General features: G+C 45.7%; 1 protein-coding gene across 1 annotated transcript; it reads left to right on the top strand.

Moving 5' to 3' along the window:
- Positions 1 to 45: 45 nt before the first annotated feature.
- DNAAF1 (dynein axonemal assembly factor 1) lies at positions 46 to 19,867 on the top strand. Its single transcript, XM_019743734.3, has 12 exons — positions 46 to 338; positions 2,192 to 2,327; positions 2,711 to 2,802; positions 4,403 to 4,624; positions 4,770 to 4,936; positions 7,678 to 7,799; positions 9,459 to 9,625; positions 12,852 to 13,115; positions 15,184 to 15,287; positions 17,392 to 17,448; positions 18,341 to 18,707; positions 19,528 to 19,867. Exons 1-12 carry the CDS (start codon positions 203 to 205, stop codon positions 19,611 to 19,613), a joined length of 1,920 nt encoding a protein of 639 aa, XP_019599293.3. The 5' UTR covers positions 46 to 202; the 3' UTR covers positions 19,614 to 19,867.
- The last annotated feature ends 172 nt before the right edge of the window (positions 19,868 to 20,039 follow it).

The following is a 20,039-nucleotide window of genomic DNA, read 5'->3' as shown; positions in this document are numbered from 1 at the left end:
TGCCTATGTGCGCCTGCGCGGCGGTTGCCGTGGAGACCAGGGAAGCGTTGGGCTACTAACGTCCTGGGCTCCAGGGGCGGGCAGGGAAGAAAAGCCGGTCCTCCCTGGCGCGGCTGAAAGCCACAGCGACTCCGCTCAGCGAGGCTCCCCAGGGCTACGGGGTGTTCGGTTTTTCCAGAACCCTTCGGTGTTCGGAATAAACATGCACCCCGAGACTTTGGAGCCCGCGGCGGAGGGGCCGGAGGAGCAGGACTGCGTGCAGCAGCCCGGCGTGGAGCAGGGCGTGGAGGAGTCTGCGGGTGACCACGGGAACGCAGGCCAAGGAGACCGCAAAGAAGGTGCCGACCGCCGCTCCAGGGAGGCGAGGGGGGCGACGGGCTGACCTCAACACCACCTACCTGCTTCACAGCCAGCAATAACGATAATAATAGTAATAGCAGTAGCGGCCCACACTTATTAAAGGACGCCTGTCAAGCTCTCACCGCATTGGAGCCATACACCTGCCCTCTGCGGTAGGCACTCCTCTCCCTGTTTCATACAGATGAGCAAACTGACACTTAAAGAGGTTATAGGACTTGCTCCAATCAGATTACCCTCAGCCAGTCAATGACCACAGAGACTCCCACCTGGATAGTCGGACTGCGGAGCCGAATCCTTAGCCCACACACCATTCTTTCAGAGCCCAACTTTTTTTGTGTTTTGAATGTATCCCCTTATGGCTATGCCTATGTAAGACCAAAAGATATCTCGGCAGGACATCCTGAGTGAATTTGCAGCATCCAGTCCAATCAATGCCTGACCCACGGTAGAGAGAGTGAATGAAGAGCTGGTGGTTGTGGGGTCAGCCAGTGAGGCCCTGGCACTGTTTCCCAGAATGAGCATAGAAAACAGGCTTCAGCCTCTGTTCCCACTTAGCTTGGGTCCCTAAAGGAAACATTTTAGTGACTAAAGGAACTAATTGATTTGTGTTTCGTTTTTGGAACACAGTCAACAAAAATATATCTTGAGCATGGACTGTCCAGACAAGGCCTGTATGAGGAGCTGTAGGGAAAGCATGTTGCTCTGTGGAAAGCCACTCACGCTGGGTTCAAATTGCGGCTCTGCAACTGGCCAGCTTTGTGGCTGTTGGCCCAGCGCTTAACCTCTTTGTGGTGCAGTCTCCGCATCTGCAAGCAGGAATAATTATACGTAGAGTTTCTGGCCCACTGTGGGCCATTAATAAATGGTAGCATTTGTTATTAATGTAATCAATTGTTATATACATTGAGCACCTATTCTTTATTTCACAAACCTTTATCTAGTGTTTCCTGTGGCTGAGCATTGTAGGCAGTGGGAAATGGGGAAGTGTAAGACAGTCCCACACACCCAGGGTGTAGTAGACCACACAAACACGCTGACAGCAGAAGCCAGTGGCCCTTAAGACTAAGTGCATTTGAATTGGCCGATTTTGGTTGACCTTTAAAAAAATTAAGTGCATTTGAATGTGCTCATTTCCACCATTTTTGTTTCTTTTTTTTCCTTTTGAGAACTTTTAAGAAGAACAGAGAACATTATAACAATCACGCATGTATCGCCAACCAAACTGAAAATGATTAATATTTCTATCCTGTTTATTTGAAGTATTTTTTTACTTGAAGTCTTTTTTAATTAAAGAAATAAAACATTTCAGATAAACTTAACATTCCTTCCCCTCCCCACTCCATTCCTAGTCTCATTCCCTTCTCCCCAATGCATAACATTGGTTTGTGTGTTTTTAATTAATATATAGTAACTTATGCTTATTATGAAACTTCTTGCTTTTTTCACTCCATGTATGTTTCTTAGAATTAACCATACTGGTGATGTAGCTCCAGTGCATTCTTTTCAAAGGCAGAATAATAATCCATTGTTTTATTTAACCAGTTCCTATGGATGGACATCTGCCTTGTGAGGAGTTTTTGGCTGTTACAAATAATGTAACAGAAATGAATAACTTTGTGCACATCTCCTTGTTCACCTGTACAAGAACTTTTATAGAGGACCTACTTAGAAGTGAAATTTCCATAGTCCTTACGAGGCTTTAAAAACTGTTATACATTTAAAGAGAACTGGTGTTCCCTACTAAAAGCAGACAGTAACCAATCAAGTTGAAATGGGGGGAATTTTTAAATACTTTTCTTGATCTCCACAGACCCAATCTCTTATTTTACAGAAATTAATGATCCTAAGGAAACATGTGCAGGTCCTTCTGACGCATCCTACCAAAGCGAGCAGAAACAGAGTGGTGACAGCAGGTCACATGGTTGCTTAGAACACCAGAGAGATGACAAGGAAAATTATGGCCCCAGGTATGTGGGAATGATCCTGCCAATTATAGCACATATTTGCCCAGTAAGGGAGATGGTGTAATCACCCCTTTGACAGATAAGGAAATTGAGGTTCATGGAGATTAAATAGCCCACTGTCTGTAGTAGTGGAGTCAGGACGGCTGATTACACTATTAAAAGTATTCTTATTAGAAAGTATGTTGCAATTTTTACAAATGCTGAAAGTAATATTAGATGAGGCCCTGAAAGCTATACAAAAAAAAAAAAAAAAAGAACTTAAAATAGTTATCAAGTACATAACATATTGTGGAATTTGGGGAAGGAATGGATGTAGTAAAGAATTTCTGGAATATATTTTAGAGCTGACAAACTCAAATTTCTCGTTCATGTTTTTCATTTAACAGAATGACTAAAAGTTTCCTGCAAAAACTCTGCAAGCAACACAAGCTTTATATTACCCCAGCATTGAATGATACACTGTACTTACATTATAAAGGTAGGGATCTGATAGAGGAGATGGTCTCATGTCAGGCAGAAAGACTGATGTTATAAAAAATTACTTGTGGGGCAGGGAATCATCTGGAATTCTCACATTATATTGAAGTAGAAATTTCAGAGTTTAGTGGAGGTTTACAGAAAAGCAATAATATTTCTCTGAGCAAAGAGTCTTACCCGACTAGAATTTATGAAGGGGTCACTGGCTCTATGCATATGAGGGAAACACATTGTTATCTTTTGTTTAAGATTTCCATAAACTTAATAATTTTTCGAGCCAGAAGCTAGTTGTAAATTCTTTGGGCTTCCGAGGGATGTGTTGTAAGGGATTCAAAACTGGCATAGAAAACAAAGGATGAAGGTCATGGGGTGCCTCTCAAAATGGAGAAGTATGAAGAGTGGCATCCCCGAGGGCTCACGTTTGGTGTCCAGTATCACATATAAAAGTTCAGGTTCATAGACAGAGCTATTTCTCCCAATGCTAAAGAAGAGTGATAGCGCCCAGTCTGGGCTGAATGGGGGATGCTCCACTTGCCTCCTAAGTCGTCTATGTGTTCATTTGTTTACTCAGTAAGTGTTTACTGAGGGCCTTCTGTGTGCCTGGCACTGTCCTGGTGCTGGAGACACAGAGATGGATGCCGTGAAGATGGCTTCTTGGTGTCCCAGGGGACCAGGCAGCCCCTGGGAGGCGCCCCGGCCAGGGAGGCCCAGCAGCACAAATACCTTACCAGTTCGGAACGACTCCCAGATGGTCTCCTTACCTCCACGTTGTCTCCTCCAAAATGCTCCATCCATTTTCTAGGGGTAGCGGTGATAAGATGACGTAGAAGGGGGATCAATATTTAATAGGTGAGAAGACGACGAAGGGGACCCACTGGGTTGGACCAAGTAGAAGGATTCGGGGAGGTAGAACAAGGAGAGAGGTGGCCCATATTATCTACCACTGTGTAACAACTTAGCAACTTAAAACAAATTTTTATCTCACACTGTTCCTGGGGGCCATGAACCTGGGAATGACTTCTGCTGGGTGGTTCTGGCTCAGTCTCTCATGACGTTGCAATCAAGCTGTCAACTGTTTCTTTTCCTAACTTTCCATTGGGATCCCCAAACTGAAAAATAAGAGCCACAGTTTGCATTAGCGTCAGGCATAACTCGATCCCGGTATTCGTAGTGCTTCTTCACGAGGCTGCGCTCTCCTTTTCTTGGCCCCACTTTCCTCTGATTCATTTCCAGCAGGTCACCCCTCACCTCCACCCACACCCAGCCAGGAAGGGAAGGCAGCTGCTGCAGAGCTCGGCTCCCCCTAGCCAGGCTGGCCACTCCAGCAGAACGACCAGCTTTTTTCCAGTGGAGCCAACCATACGCCCCAGGATTCACCAAGTGGGCCCCCACTAGGCTAAGCGTGACCAACCCCGAATAAATCACTGTGACTCTGAGAGCCACGGGGGTAGTTATCAGAGAGGATGTTCCTCGAAGAAAAGTGGCAATGGTGTCCCTAGAGGAAGAAGGCGTGGATATTAGGCAGGGAGGCAAAAACCACGGTGACCCCTACATTTCTTATCTGCAGGGAGTTTAATCGACACCCCGTTCCTTCTCGCTAGGTTTCAATCGCATTGAGAACTTGGAAGAGTACACGGGACTGCGCTGTCTCTGGCTGGAGTGCAACGGAATACAGAAAATTGAGAACCTGGAGGCCCAAACAGAATTGCGTTGCCTCTTCTTGCAAGTGAACTTGCTTCATAAAATCGAGAACGTAGAACCTCTGCAGAAACTGGATGCTCTTAACCTCAGCAACAATTACATCAAGACCATTGAAAACCTCTGTGAGAATGCCCCACAAGGGGTCTTTCTAATCGCCATTATGTCCACCACGTTCCCCTGGGGGAGGTTCTACAATGTTATGTGATAGTATGGGCAAGAAACAGTTTGATACCTTTGTTGCTTACTTCTGCCGACTTCCCCTTCCAGCCTGTCTGCCTGTCCTGAACACGCTCCAGATAGCGCACAATCACTTAGAGACGGTGGAAGATATTCAGCATCTAAAGGAGTGTTTGAAACTTTGCGTCCTTGATCTTTCCCACAATAGGCTGAATGATCCCAAGATCCTGGGCATTCTGGAGAGCATGCCCGATTTGGTAAAACACACCCCCAAAACATGCATTTTTAAAGTGTTCTTTCCATAGCAAATCTCTCTTCTTTCTTCTGCTTCATTCCGCCCTCCCAACCTCTCTCCTTCCTTTCTTCCTGCCGTCTTTCCTTCGTTCACACTCTTTTCCTCTTTGTATTTTTAGCTGGAATATATTAAATGCCAGATGCCCTATCATTGCACCCACAGATCTTTCAGTGTGTATCTCTGACAGATAAGGACCCTTGTTTAGCAAAATAAAAATACTATTATTCTATCTAACATGTTATAATAACTACATCTAATATGCAGACCATGTTCCGTTTTCCCCCTTTGTCTCAAAAGGGCATTTTGACCATTGGCTTGTTTAACTCCAAACCAGATCCGCATATGGTACTTGGGTTATCTGTCTCTCGAGTCTCTTGATCTCTCACTGTTCCCCTTCCCGGTCCCCCACCCCCATTTACCCCATTAATCTGTTGAAGAGGCTAGGTCCCTTCTCTGGCAGTGTGCCACGTTCTGGAGTCGGTTGACTGCATTCTCATGGTGTCATTTAACAGGTTCTGCTGTACCCAGTATTCCTTGTAAAATGGTAACGGAGCCAGGTGCTTCATAAGATCCAGGCTCAGTCTTTAACTTTGGGGTGTGGTGTTGCGTCACATCCTGCGGCCTGTCATAGCTGGTGGCCTCTCTTTTCCTAACTTTGAGATTGATTAGTGGACTCAGGTGTTGTCAGCCTGATCCAGCCATTATGTCCCCCATCGAGCTTCCTCCCAGTTGTGTTAGCAGCCACTGAGAACATTGCCGAGATGCCTTATTTCATTAGGGCACACGATGATCATTTTCGAATTCTCTTCTTCCCTCTGCATTTATTGGTTGGAATGTTTCTACAAAGAAGAGTTTTCCCTCATCTACTAATGGTTCCCTAATATCTGGTTCATACAGAAAAGACCGGGATAAATATCTAGTTCTTTCTTTTTATTTATCAGTTTTCAGAGAAATGAGTCAAGAACCTAGTAACAATCAATAGTGACAATGACGGGTTTTTCTTTGTCGGTGTCATTATGAACTCACGGATTTATATACATACAGTAATTGAGGTGATTTAACCCTTGCTTTCACTTTAATATTGGATGTTCAAATGGTCCCATCTTCGGGCCTGTGACAACTCTCCAGGTGGCACCCATGTCCTTTTCACTCAACCCCAGTGGCCTTTGATGGCTGCCTTGCCTTTTAGGGTATATGCATTACCATTTGTACTAGTAAAAAATATTTAAAATAGCACATAAAACCCTTGAGTTCACTGTTGACTGCTTAGAGCATGGGTAAGTAAGGAAAAAGTGAGTCAATTAAAAGAAAAATAGTTTAAGTATACTCTGCAGAGCAGACTGTTAAGGACTGTTTAGCATTGCCAGCACGTGGTGATAAAATAAAGCTGTATTATAATATGTACTTTTTTTTCCTCACTTGGCTGCCATAACAAATTACCACAGGCTGGGGGGCTTAAACAACAGGAATTTGTTTTCTCATAATTCTAGAGGTTAGAAGTCCAGAATCAAGGGGTCGGCAGAGGTGGTTTCATCCTGAGGCCTCTCTCCTTGGCTTGTAGACAGCCATCTTTTCCCCATGTCCTCACAGTCTTTCCTCCGTGTCTGTCTGTATCCTGATCTCTTCTTTTGGAAAGGATGCCCCTCACACTGGATCAGAGCTCACCATTTGTGACCTCATTAATCTTAACCACCTCTTTAAAGGCCCTCTCTCCAAATACAGTCATATTCTGAGGTGCTGGGGGCTAGGACTTCATCATATGACCTTTGGAGGGACACAATTTAGACCACAACAAAAGCAGTCTGCCTTAGAGTTTGTTTTATGATTGCTTTTCGTCTCCACACCCCCTGTACCCCTTTAGTGCCTGCACGTGGAGTACCGGCTCCTACCACCCCAGGCCCCACAGGACAGGGCACTGGACAATATGACAATAATGGTGAAAGCAGTACAAGAATGAAGTTAGGGAAATGCTAAACTAACTAGTTCACAATATATGTATTTTCTCCAACAACAAAAACCACTTTAGATGTGAAAAATATTTCATCAGCGTAACTGATTTTAAATGGTTTGCCCACATGTCTTCTTAACTGTTCGCCTTCTTTGAGTTTCATAAGCAGGAGAGGAGGTGACAGTATTTAAAAATTGGGTGGGGGGCAGGGGGTGGCATGCCGTCACTGCTGTATCCCTGTCTCTTTCCTGGCCACCACATGACATCTAGGAGATCTGTAGGCCTGGTGAGAAAGGCCCTCGCACTAGATAAGCAGGCACTTTGCATCCTTTCCCCTTAGTCACTGCTTCTTCTCTGTCTAGCCGTTGTGTGTGTTTTCTTAAAATGGGTCCTGGCTGGGGAGGAGAAAAAACAATTAGACTGAGATTAATTTCAGTAGGAGAGATTGGGTGAGCAAAACTCCTGTAATCGCTGCCCTTGGAAAAGGCCTCAGGAAGTGTTTTTCCAGTATTGTTCTGCAAGGCCAAGGAGACTGCCATCCGAAGCTCAGAAAAGAAAGGGCTGCCCAGTTATCAGGAAAGTTCTGATGACACAAAAACAATGATACCCTCCTCGCTTCACTAATAAAGTCCTCGGGACACGATGAGGTTGGCTCTTCCTCTTGATTGATTTATTCTGAGAGCACAGCACATATGAAAGATTTAAATCACATCCACTGTTTAGTAATTAATTTGGTTCTGCCCGTCTGCTTACAGCGTGTCCTGAATTTGATGGGAAACCCGGTTATCAGGCTCATCCCTAACTATCGAAGGACAGTCACTGTTCGACTAAAACACTTAACATTCCTGGACGACAGACCAGTTTTCCCAAAGGACAGGTAAGGAAAAGAAAAGCCTTTTGATCACATTTTAATATACAGCAGTGAAGCGTGCTTATTTAATGTTCTTTTTAAAACACTATGCTCTTTGGAACATTTTCACACGTTGTTAAATGTTCTTTAGAAATAGGTGTAGGGCTACCTAATTGGTCATAGTAGGAAATTTCTCTATTGTTGAGCCCTTATTCATAGGTTTTGTTTTTGTATTTTTTTAAATAATCTTTTGATAAACATCTTTGTGTATAAGTCTCTGACCTCATTGCTGATTGTTTCCTTCGGATGGAATTCAACAAGTTGTATTATCGGACTAAAAAGTATGGTTTGAGCGCTTTTTGAAGGTGCTTATAAATACTTTTTAATCGTTTTCTAGAAAGTTTGTAACAGTTTATAACTTCACCAGATTTTTCCATGAAAAAAAAAAAAGGAACCCTTATCCATTAGCAGTCCCTCCCCATTTCCCCCCCTCTCCCAGCTCCTGGCAATCACAAATCTGCTTTTCTATCTCTGTAGATTTGCCTATTCGGGACATGTCATATAAATGGAATCATACAGTCTGTGGTCTTCTGTGACTGGCATCTTTCACTTAGCATGATGTTTTCAAGGTTCATCCACCTTGTCCGTACTTCATTCCAAAATAATGTTGCAAAATAATATTCTATTTGGATGTGCCACTTTTTATTTATTCATCAGTTGATGGACACTTGGGTCATTTCCACTTTTTGACTCTTGTAAATAGTACTGCTGTGAATATTTGTGTGCAGGTTTTCGTGTGGGCTTTTTTTTTATCGACTCATTTGGGTAAATACTTAGGAGGAAGATTGCTGGATTATATGGTACGGCTATATTTCTAATTGCCAAACTGTCTTCCCAAGTGGCTGCACCATCTTGCTTTCCCACCAGTAATGAACACGAGTTCTTTGTTGTTCCACATCCTCACCAACAGTTGGTCTTGACAGTGTTTTGGATTTCAGCCATTCTAATAGGTGTGTTGTAGGATCTTGTTTTAATTTGTATTTCTCTAATGTCATATGATGTTGAACATCTTTTCATATGCTTATTTGCCATCTGTATGTCATTTTCGGCGAGGGGTGTCCAGATCTTTTGTCCACTTTTTTTATTGTTTTATTTTTGAATTTTATTAGTTCTTTGGATACAAGCCATATTCAGTTACCTTTCCGCATATATTTCCCCCCAGTCTATGGCTTGTCTTCTCATGCTTTTAAGCTTTGCACATTTTTAAATCGTGTTGTCTTTGTATTATTGAGTCGGGAAAGTTCTTTATATATTCTAAATACAAGTCCTTTGTTAGGGATATGATTTGCAAATACCTTCTTACATTCTGTCTTGTCTTTTTACTTTATTTATGGTATTCTTTGTGTTACAAACATTTTTAATGTTGATGGAGTCCAATTTCTCTATTTTTTTCTTTCGTCACAGGTGCTTTTAGCATTACATCTAGAAGGCTTTGCAAACCAATTGACTTTAGAGATTAAAATATACGTATGTTAACTTCCGTCCTTGCAGCCACATGTCCTATGTGCCTTTGGTTTGATTTGGGGGGAAAATGAACGAGTTTGGTCAGATAGTATGTTTTGCATTTACCTTTACCTGTGACCATTCAAACCTCCCTGGTTTCTGTTTATTTATCCTTCTACACAGAGCTTGTGCAGAGGCCTGGGCTAGAGGGGGGTATGAAGCTGAGAAAGAGGAGAGATGTCAGTGGGAGAGCAGAGAGCAGAAGAGGATCACGGACAGCTTGGAGGCCTTGGCAATGATCAAGCGGCGGGCTACAGAGAGAAAGCGGCAGAAAGAGAGCCAAGAGAAAGGTACATGCTCGAGACCAAGATGCTACCCAGAGCTCTGTGTAGATTAGAAATCCAGGCTGTTGACCTCAGTCTTTCATCTCTGGGTTTTGGTTGGGGGCCGGGGGTTGGACCATTTACTCACATACCTGCAGATCCAGTAGCACTGGGCGTCTCCAAACTGCCGGGCAGTGAAAAACCCAGACAAGTATGTGTAGTTTCAAACCACTTCCAGTGATTAAAACACAATTTGTTAAAATAACCTCAGTTTTCCAAAATAAATGACATATTAGTTTTCTATGACTGCCATAACAAGTTACCATAACTGTAGGGGCCTAAACAACACAAATTTATTATCTTACCACAGTTCTGGAGCTCAGAAGTCTGACACGGGTCTCCCTGGGCTAAAATCAAGGTGTCAGCAGGGCCGGGTTCCTTCTGGAGGTCCCAGGGGACTTTCTGATTCCTTGTCATTAAGGAAGACAGTTTGTTTTCCCCATTCCTTGGCTCATAGCCCCTTCCTCCATCTTCAAAGCTAGCAACACAGCATCTTCAAATCTTTCTCTAGCTCTGACCTCCTGCCTCTCTCTTTTGAGGTCCCTTGTGATGACATTGGGCCCACCAGCATAGTCCAGGATAATCTTCCCATCTCAAGGTTCTTAATCTTAATCACAGCTGCAAAGTCCCTTTTGCCACGTGAGATCACATAGTCACAGCTTCTAGGATTAGGACAAGACAGCTTTGCAGGGCCATTGTTCTGTCCACCGCAAATGAATATTCTGACCTCCTATCAAGGCAGCATGGTATTGTACAATACCATAAATAAAATAAAATCACCAGCATGTGTACTGGGGGCTCCGTCAGTGCTCTTTATGCCTCATTTGAATCAGAGGGTTATGGTAATCTTGATTTTTTTTTAATTGCTATTAAGGTTTTTCATGACTACTATTGCCCCTTTAATCTCACATTTTTCTGCACACAGAAAGGTCTCACCATCCATTTAGTTGGGGGGGCACTCATAAATAAATAGGTTTCTGTACATAAACCTCAGGCCCAGATACACACACTTAGATACACGTGGAATGAGCAGGCAGACACTGTCAGAAATCCCACCAGAGGGAGAAGATATGATTCTGCCTCCTCCAAGGAGCCCAGTTTCCCTGGGGAGGCAAAGAGGAGTGCCAGATACCCGGATGTAGAATTAGGTTGTCAATTGGGAAATCAGACAAGGTTAGCTGGGCTGGGTGGGAGCATATCAAGAAGGGCCTTGGAAACCAGCTTTGACATGGCAGGTGACAGTAAGTCGTGGGCTATGAAGGCTAGACAGCGGTCAGGAAACAGTGTTAGTGGCATGAGCTTGGTGGCGGGGTTGGTTGGATGAATAAGGGGTGGGGGATAAGGTGGTCCTGCACGTGGGGGAGCCAGGAAGGGAGCTGCAGCCCCAGGGCTGGGAAGAGACCTTCTGTGCAAATCACAATGGCAGGACCAGGGCAAGCCTGGGAAACATTCTTGTCCCCATGGATCCTCCGTGCTATTCTAGGATCTTGGAGTCTCTCTCTTGCCTTCCTTCCTTACCCCTCACCCTCACCATTTCAAGACGGTCTGTTAGTTTTCTATGACTGCCGTAACAAGTTACCATAAATTTAGGGGCCTAAACAACAAAAATTTATTATCTTACCACAGTTCTGGAGCTCGGAAGTCCGACACGGGTCTCACTAGGCTAAAGTCAAGGTGTCAGCAGGGCTTGGTTCCTTCTGGAACCTTCAGGGTGATGGGGCAGAACCAAGTATGGCTGCTTGCTGCCCAAAAGCCAATACCTGAGAGACAAGTGTTGGGTGGAAAGGAAAGTTTATTTTATTCAGGAAGCCAGCAGCCTGGGACGATGGTGAATTAATGTTCAAAGACCATCTTCAAAGTCTGGGACCAAGCAGAAGAGTTTTAAAGGGGAGGGGGAGTTCCAGGGAACTGAGCGAGGTCTGTGTTTCTTTAGTCACAGATAACACTTTTTCACATCAGACTCCTGGGGGGTGTCAGCAGCTGGTCACAGCTACCTTGTGGAAACATTCTTTCCTTCTGCAAAACAAACTCAAATTCTCCTTGAGACCCTGAAGTTATCTCCTGCTTGACAACGAAACAGCACATCAGCAACACAAAATTATACTATGAGACCAAAGGAGTTGAGCTAGAAGAGCTGTTAACATGTGAACAAAGGCCTAATTAAGAATTAAATTATTTAATTCTAGCTGCCAAAATACCAGGGGCACTAAAATTACAAGGAGCTAGGCTACATGTCTACTTTCAGGTTTGGCGTAAATGAACCCCTCCCTGCCCCACCCAATCTACTGCCCTGAGTCTGCTCACTCCCAGTGCCCCTGGCCAGCATTTGGTGGATCGAGGGAGGGAGTGAGTCCTGATCCAACCCCAAAGAGAGCCTGTGGGATCCTGGGGATGGTGCTCAGGGCTCCTTCACAAATAAGAGCCCCATTCCCCATTCTATACCCAGAAGAGCCAGAGTCCCCATATGTGTCTTTAAATGACACATTGTTTTTCACCTGATTACAAAATGTGAATACACTCACTACACATAGGAAACATAGACAAGCGTAACATAATTGCAGCAAAGCCACTCATTATTTCTGTGTGGGTATTTCCTGGAGTTTCCTCATACATGTAACATATATTTTTTTTTAAATAGAAAAAAGGCATAATTATGTTTGCCTACTCTTTTGCATTAACATACTATATTTTCCATAAAATAGTCATTCAACACATAAAATTGTCATTCAAAACATGTTTTTCCCCAGCTTTTCATTTTGATAGTTTTCAAATTTTCTGAAAAGCTTAAAGCATAGGAAAATGAAAAGCTGTTGTGTCTAGATCAGATGGTTTTTAACACTTACACACACACCTACACACACTTTCCACTTCTGTTGAACCATTAGAAAGTGAAGGCAGACAGTGTGGCTCTTAAACCCAAATACTTCCAAGTCCATCTCCTAAGAGCCTCCTGCATTTTCTTAATGGCTGTGTCCAGATTCCTCTCCTGGACATTTAGCTCCGTTTACTTAGCAATCATAAACAATGGTTTGATGCACACCCCCGTGGGCAATTCTTTACTGGTCCCTGACAGTTCCCCATGGTCACTCTCAGCAGTTTGCTGAGTGTCCCCAAGACACAAGACATGAGATGTGGAGATACCCTCGTCTTCCCAGAATGCTTCCCTGTTCACCTTTGGACTTCTCTTATTCAGGGGCGGTGCCAGCGCCAGACAAGACGGAGAACGTGGATGTTGATGTGCAAGGGAAGGAAGAGCCTTGTGAGGATGAAGAAAGGCAGCAGAAAATGGAGCTGTTTGTCAAGGAAAGCTTCCAGGCCAAGGATGAGCTCTTCCCGGAAACGCCAAGTCTCTTAGAGGATCTGCCTGCAGAAGTCAATGCAGAGGTTGAAGACCAGGAACCAGGGGCTCTCCCACCTGAGGCCCCCAGGGCAGTGACCCCGGGAGCTGCCTGGGAAGGTACTGTGATCTAGAACACAGGTGCTGGCCCAGGGCCGCACTCCCAGAATCACAGCCTCGGGATCATGCATTTGTGGGACCTGGGCTGGTTTCCCCTTCTGGTTGCTGTTTCTGTACGATAAAGTACACACATCATCTCATTAGCTAGAGCAGCGTGGCCATAGAAATATAGCCATGACTACATTTTCTAATAGTCTCATGAAACAAAGTACAAAGAAATGGGTGAAACACTAACAATATATTTTATTTAACCCAATATAGCTTAAATATAATAATTTAAATCAGTATAAAATTATTAATGAGATACTTTACTTTTAGGGGGCACTAAGTCTTCCAATCCAGTATGTATTTGATACTTAAATAGCACATGGCAATTTAGATGATAACTTGTCAACGGTTAAAGTGAAATGTAGTCCTACCAAAAGAAGCAAGTTGTTTTATACTGCTTCCGCTTTTAAATTTACTTCATTAAAAATGAAAACAAATACAATTAAAAATTCAGTTCCTCAGGAGTACTGGCCACATTTCAAGTGCTCAGTAGCCCTACGTGGTTCTGCCTACCATAGCGGATAATGCAGATCTAGGAAAAGGAACCCGTCAAGTTCTAGCCAAGGTCCTTGGGTCCTGCCAACTGACAGATAACTGCAGGACTCACCTGGGATGCTGTCCTGTTGCTATGGTGTTAGTGAGGATGAGGCAGGCCTGGCACCTGCCCAGGCCACAGGCCCTTGGGAAACGGGATCATTCTGTCCCCAGCCTGAGCAACATGAGAGGTATGCTTGGGGAGTTTAGCTGGTCTGGCCCAGTGTAGTTCTCCCAGAATGGAGGTTCCCCATTGTCTGGGAGAGACTTAGAACTGCTGATTTAGGTGTTGTCATACCTACGATTCTTGCATGATCACTCCGTCCCTGTGAGTTCTTGCTTTGAGATCACACCTGGTCTAGCAGTCGAGTTTTCCATGAGTGAAAATGGCCTTCGCCTCACTGAACAAAGGGCACATTTCAAAAGGAGTGGCTTAATTGCAGCATCTGAGGTCGGGAGACGGAGACAAAATCCAGATCTCTGTTTCCAACATGCATGGGTACACAGTGAAGGCCACGGCTTCACAGGCTGTCTTGTTTAGGCTTCTCAACTTTACAAGCCAGGTGCTATCATCATTGCCCCATTTTATGGAATTGGAAACGGAGGCTCAGAGAGGTGAAGTAACTTGTTCCAAGTTGCAGAGCAAGTAAATGGTAGAGCTGTGTTGTGGGGCTGGGGTCATCCAAATCACCCACAGAAGCCCTGTCTGCATCCTTCCTTGTTTCATCCTAAACTGCTGCCCCACTGTGGCTCTCTGAGTCAGGCTGGCTATGGTCATTACTCAGGTGGCACACTCTGGCCCTATGTATAATGAGAAAAGTTGGGCCGTTACTCTCTAATGTAATAACTGAAGCCATGAGACTGAAGAGAAAGCAGAGAGCAGGACCCAAGGATACAGCCTTGGGAAGCTTGAAAAGTGGGGGCCTGGAGGAGGAAGAGGAACCCGATCTTGATTCCATATTTATTCCCAAGTTAAGCTTGCGATCGTTTAACAGGCCTCCCTGACACTTGTGCAGTGCTCCCAGGCATGTGCCCTGAGGGACAGGCAGTCCAAGAGGGTGGTGGGTTCTGCCCTTCCCGACAGGGCTATGTCACTTGACTCTCCAGCTTGCCTCTTCTCCAGCTTCCAAGCTGGCCTTTGACATTATCACGTTTCTCAGTGTCCTTGCCCATCCATCAGGCCTTTTCCAAGGCTCCTGTGTATTCTGCCTTAATTCCTGGCTGGCACTTCCCTCTTGTCTCCGGGTCCCAGAAGGGAGAAGCTCTCTCCTTTTCCCTTCCCTTCCCTTCCCTTCCCTTTCTTTTCTTTTTAGACATAACCCCATCCTAATCTGGGGATTCTCACAGCTCCTATCACAGGGGCTGGCCTTTCAGGCCAAGGAAAGTGTTGTCCTTCCACCGCGCTTGGAATCCATGACCTTGGCCTCGTGAACCTGACTGCTGCGTATAAAACTAACCCCAAGGTTAATTCTTTGTTGTTCCTTAGAATCGACTCCTCAGACGGTGGCCAATGAAGGTGCATCAGGAGCAGAACGTGATGAAGATCTGGAAACCATTACGCTGGACACACAGGAGAAGCTCTTCATCGATGTATGTAGATAGTTCCTTCATTGATGTATGTAAACACCGTGTTTCCCAGAAAACAAGACCTGGTCTTATATTAAGTTTTGCTCCAAAAGACGCATTAGGGCTTATGTTCCGGGATGTCCTCCTGAAAAATCATGCTAGGGCTTATTTTCCAGTCAGGTCTTATTTTCGGGGAAACACGGCAGTTCCATGAGGAGATAACTATCTGCTTCACAGCTGATAAAACAGGTGATCAGATGCAAACCTTCAAAATCCTCACTCCCCTAAGTGTGGTCCTTGGACCAGCGGGCGTGGCATCCCCCGGAGCCAGTTAGAATACAGACCACCCCCTTTACCCTCTGGTAACCACTAAACTATTGTCTGTGTCTATGGGGTGGGGGGTGGTAGATGAGGGTAAAGGGGGTTCAAATATATGGTGATGGAAGGAGAACTGACTCTGGGTGGTGAACACACAATGAGATTTATAGATGATGTAATACAGAATTGTACACGTGAAATCTATGTAATTTTACTAACAATTGTCACCCCATTAAAAAAAAAAAAAAAAAGAATACGGACTACCAAGCCCCACACGGACCTACTGATCCAAATCTGCATTTTATAAGATCTCCCCAAGTGGTTCACACATGTGCACATTCAAGACTGAAAAGCGCTGCCCACATGACTCCCCTTGAACTACGTGGTCTACAAAACTCTTGTTTTCCCAGAAAGAAACATTACTAAGCAATTCTGTCCAGCGAGCCTTACGCGTATACACAATGGTTGAGGAAATTCTGTCATCATCAGAGCCTCCAATCCTCTACGGACAGCTGCCCAGCAAGCAGTTGCTGCCATCGTCCTGGCCTGTCACTTCTTCAGCGGCTTGATGTGACTGCCCAGTTCAGCCAGGGGGTGCCCTGCCTTACGACTGATCACAGCCTCACGAACCCTCACCTTCCTGACGCTGTTCCCATTTTGGTAACAGCCTTATATGCTTGGGCCCAAGGAACGAGCACCTTTTATCACCACCACCCCCAGGAACTAGCGTTTGGTGGGGCAAGGAGTGGGAGGCGTTTCCTTGCACCTTTAGCCTCCTCAGACCTAGTGGACAGCTGGTATTCACGCTGTCCTCCTGGAAGGACGGCCCTGCCCCTCTGCCCGTGAGTGAGCTCGTCAGTTTAAACCCATGGGTGCAACTTTGCCCCCTGCCCACTTCCTTGATAAATTTCTAAACTGTGCTTCATTTCTAACTTCACAATTTCACGTGGCTCAGTAAGACTTAAACTGAGCACGGTCAATTTTCAGAATGGCTTTCTAGCTTTCTGGGCGTACGTACTAAGAAACAGAACTGGGCAATTAATCTTTAACGTTGAGAACCAGCTACATAGAGGACAACTAAGAGCTAATACCTACTGTTCTTACTCTTTGCCTGGCACTGTTCTAAATACATCTTGCATTGACTGATTCAACCTTCCAGTAACTCTGAGAGGTAGGTACTATTCTCATTCCTATTTTACAGATGAGGAAATTGAGAAACAGGTAGGTTAAGCAACTTGCCTAAGGCTACACAGCTAGGTGTCGGTGGAGCAAGAATACCAACCTACACAGTCTGGCTCCAGAGTTCATACAACTAACCACGCATTGGGTTGTCAGCCTCCATGCTGGACCAGTTGTTAGACATAAAGATACCAAAAAAACAACACAAAATCCTTCTAGTTTTGTGGCGGTCCAAAATATACTTATTTTATACCACAGAGTCCTGAGACTTATTTGTATATAAAAGGTGCATTGGTTTGGGCCCCATCATGTCCCCCCAGGTCACCTGGCTATATCTCCAATGACAAAGTCGAGTGGAGAAAAATGTGGAAATTCTTCAAACACGTCACGCCTTCCAAATCTCATTCAGTGATGAGATCCAGATACTTGAAATGGCAACGTGTATGTGTGTGCGCGTGCGTGCTGAGCGTGTGTGGGGCTGCCTGAGGGGTTTGCATCATTCCTCAGTTCCCCTCCACGCTTTGCTTGCATAGAGTTCAGGCTTCCTGGGCTATGAATGCGTCTGTTGCGTCCCTCCAATGTTCAGAGTGTGAGTGCCCTCCTGGTGACAAGGGCTCCTTTGATCTTTCAGGACCTACCTGACCTGGAAGATGTTGATACAGGCGAATCTCTGCAAGGCCAGGACAAGGTAATAACACAAGCTTTCCCACAACCAGCATCATTCCACTTTCACTTCCAGTCTTCCCACTTACAAAGTGTATCTCCTTACCTTCCAAAGTGCTCTTTGTGCTGAAAGCATTGCGCACCCCTTATATTTTCACTTTTCAAAAGGAAATGTAGCTGTTGGCTGTTGCTCACTTCTTCCGGGTTTTATGATTAACCACTTGGGTTTTCTTGAACATATTTTATCTCTGATTTTTAATAACTAGGCACTTACATCATTACCTGACATTTTTCTGCCCTTCCGATGTATTTATATGTTCATCCTATGACTGTCTACACTAAAGCAACACAGAGAGAGGGAAGGACAGATGTGGGGAGGAAGGAGGCGTATAAGAGGCACAGTGGGGAGTTCTCCCAACGTGACCTGACCCTCCTGCCCACAGCGTTACTGAGTATCCCTGTCTGCCAGACCCAGGCCCTTAGGGAGAGGAAGTGTAAGACAACCTGTGCTCATCACTGAGGAATGGCACAGACACGAGCCACAGTTCCCATGGGGCCTGACCTCCAAGGGGACTAAGTCCAGGTGGCAGGATGAGGCTTATGCCAGCCCGAGGCCAAGCCTCAGAGAGGAGCCCATTCAGGGACCCGGGAAGGGTGCAGGTGTTGGAGACCCAACAGAGAGTGGGAAAGAAGTGCAGACATGGCTATAGAGCTCACCACGACTTTGGGGCTCAGAAACAGCTGGCCAAGGGTGTCCATCCCCCCGCCTAACTTTCCAAGGACAGAATGTGCTACTCCCTCGGGCCTTTCTTCTATGTGGCAACAGAGTATCTTGTGCTAGATGAAGGTGGAATTAACATTGTGCATTTTAGTGACTTGTGAAAACAGAAATGTTCAAATACATCTTTTTTTAACAGACAACGTGCTCTCCAAAGATTACAGCCATCTCGAGCTTAAGTGATGACAGTGACCCTGAGCTGGACTACACCTCAGGCTCAGGACTGGGAAACACGTCCACAGACACCCTGTCAAATATATTCGCAATCTCCAAGGACACCTCCAGGAAGGCTGAGACTCCCTTTACACACATATTTAAAGAAGCAGCAAAGAGGGACTTGGAAACCCAAAGCAAAGAAACCAAGTGCCCAGGCCCGCTGATTCAGGAGCTCAATGACGACGAGCCTCCAGGCCACCTACCAATGTCCCCAACCTGCAAAAGGGACGCCGCACCACCCCTCTCCAGGGAGGATGGGGACAGTGATCTACTTTCGGCCTCTCCTCCAGGTAATGCCACCCCACTCTCAAGAACACAGGGGCTGAAAGCTTTGCCAGTGAGGAAATGAGGGTAGGCAACGGGACATTCACCCTAAGAACCCCATGTTCTTGGACTGACCCGAGATGGCTGTGATCACCTTCCGAAGTTCACGCCTCTTCGAAACAGCCACTTGCTGGCCTGAGCCGATCCATTCCGGGGCGGGTGGCCTCTCTGGGCTACTTAGGGCCGTGCAGACCTCAGCAATCTTGTTCACCGGGTGTAGATGGGGGGCTGGGAGCCTGCATTTTTCAGCCTTTTGGCCTTTCCAGAGCAAGGTTTCTGAGGCAGGGAGGGGACCGGTGACACCACAGCTGGGAATGTGGGACAGAACGAGGGTGGCTGCAGGCTTGAGGGAATAGCCCCTCCATAGTGAAAGGCCAGAATCTGGATGGGTAACATGCAAGATGGTGCTGGCAGGGAAGGGAGGTTCACCAGGCAGGGACAGCGTCCAGAGCAACTGGCTGGGTGGACAAATGAAGCCACAAACTGACATATCAGCCCGGCCTGGTGCTGGGGGCCTGAGCACGTGACCAGGGAGATGCATTTGTGGGGGAAGCTGGCTAGTGCTTACTGATAACTAAGCAAACTGTGGCTATTTGTTCAGCAACTGCCTTGGGGACCCAAGTCAGGGCATCTGCTGAACCTGGACAATTACTGCTCTTACCCGACACTCCTCGGTAGCCAGCTTTGTCTCTGAACACAAGCTTTCGTGGTTCACTCAAGGCCTGCACATGGGAATAAGGGGGTGACCACACTTCCCAATACTGAGTCACCTTCGTTCCTCTTTAGGAAACCACACTGGAAAGGATGGAGTGCCATCTGTGATGGAGCCCAAAGCAGAGGAGCAGGAGGATATTGAATATGGCTTAGACTGAACCCCCCCGGCGGCCCCTCTGCCCTTGGCCGAACAGGAAGCCACTGCTGGTGCAGGGGGCTGGGCTCCCCTGCCTTCCCACAGTTCCTGGGAGTGCTCTGGGGCCGTGGCTGGGATGCGTGCCCGCCGCTCATCTCTGCTATGCTCTCAGCCTCTGCAAGCATTCCCCGTTCTCAGCATAGCCCATTTCCCCTGGTCATTTGTGCTGTAAACCGTGTAAGCGTAAATGTCTCATTTGATTATAAACATTTCAGTATCCACACGAGATGTGTTACTAGATTATTTAATATCCGCGCGGGTCATGTGCTACATATCATCAGGTACCGAGACAAGAGCCTTCTTCTCTTCACGGGCGAGTAGAAATCTAGATCAGATCCTGGTGTCCTGTGAAATTTCAAGTGGGTGTTTTCCTCACGGGAGAGCAGAA

This window comes from Rhinolophus sinicus, chromosome 8, assembly GCF_057876585.1.
Source record: "Rhinolophus sinicus isolate RSI-liver-muscle chromosome 8, RSI-T2T, whole genome shotgun sequence".
NCBI lineage: Eukaryota > Metazoa > Chordata > Mammalia > Chiroptera > Rhinolophidae > Rhinolophus > Rhinolophus sinicus.
This window is presented reverse-complemented; position numbering and strand designations above follow the sequence as displayed.

Bases quoted from the DNA above. Each gene is read 5' to 3' on its own strand.
- DNAAF1 (XM_019743734.3), top strand. From the start codon at position 203: ATGCACCCCGAGACTTTGGAGCCCGCGGCGGAGGGGCCGGAGGAGCAG. The intron at 9,626-12,851 runs GTACATGCTCGA...TCTCTTATTCAG, and splicing joins GAAAGAGAGCCAAGAGAAAG to GGGCGGTGCCAGCGCCAGAC. The intron at 17,449-18,340 runs GTAATAACACAA...TTTTTTTAACAG, and splicing joins CTCTGCAAGGCCAGGACAAG to ACAACGTGCTCTCCAAAGAT.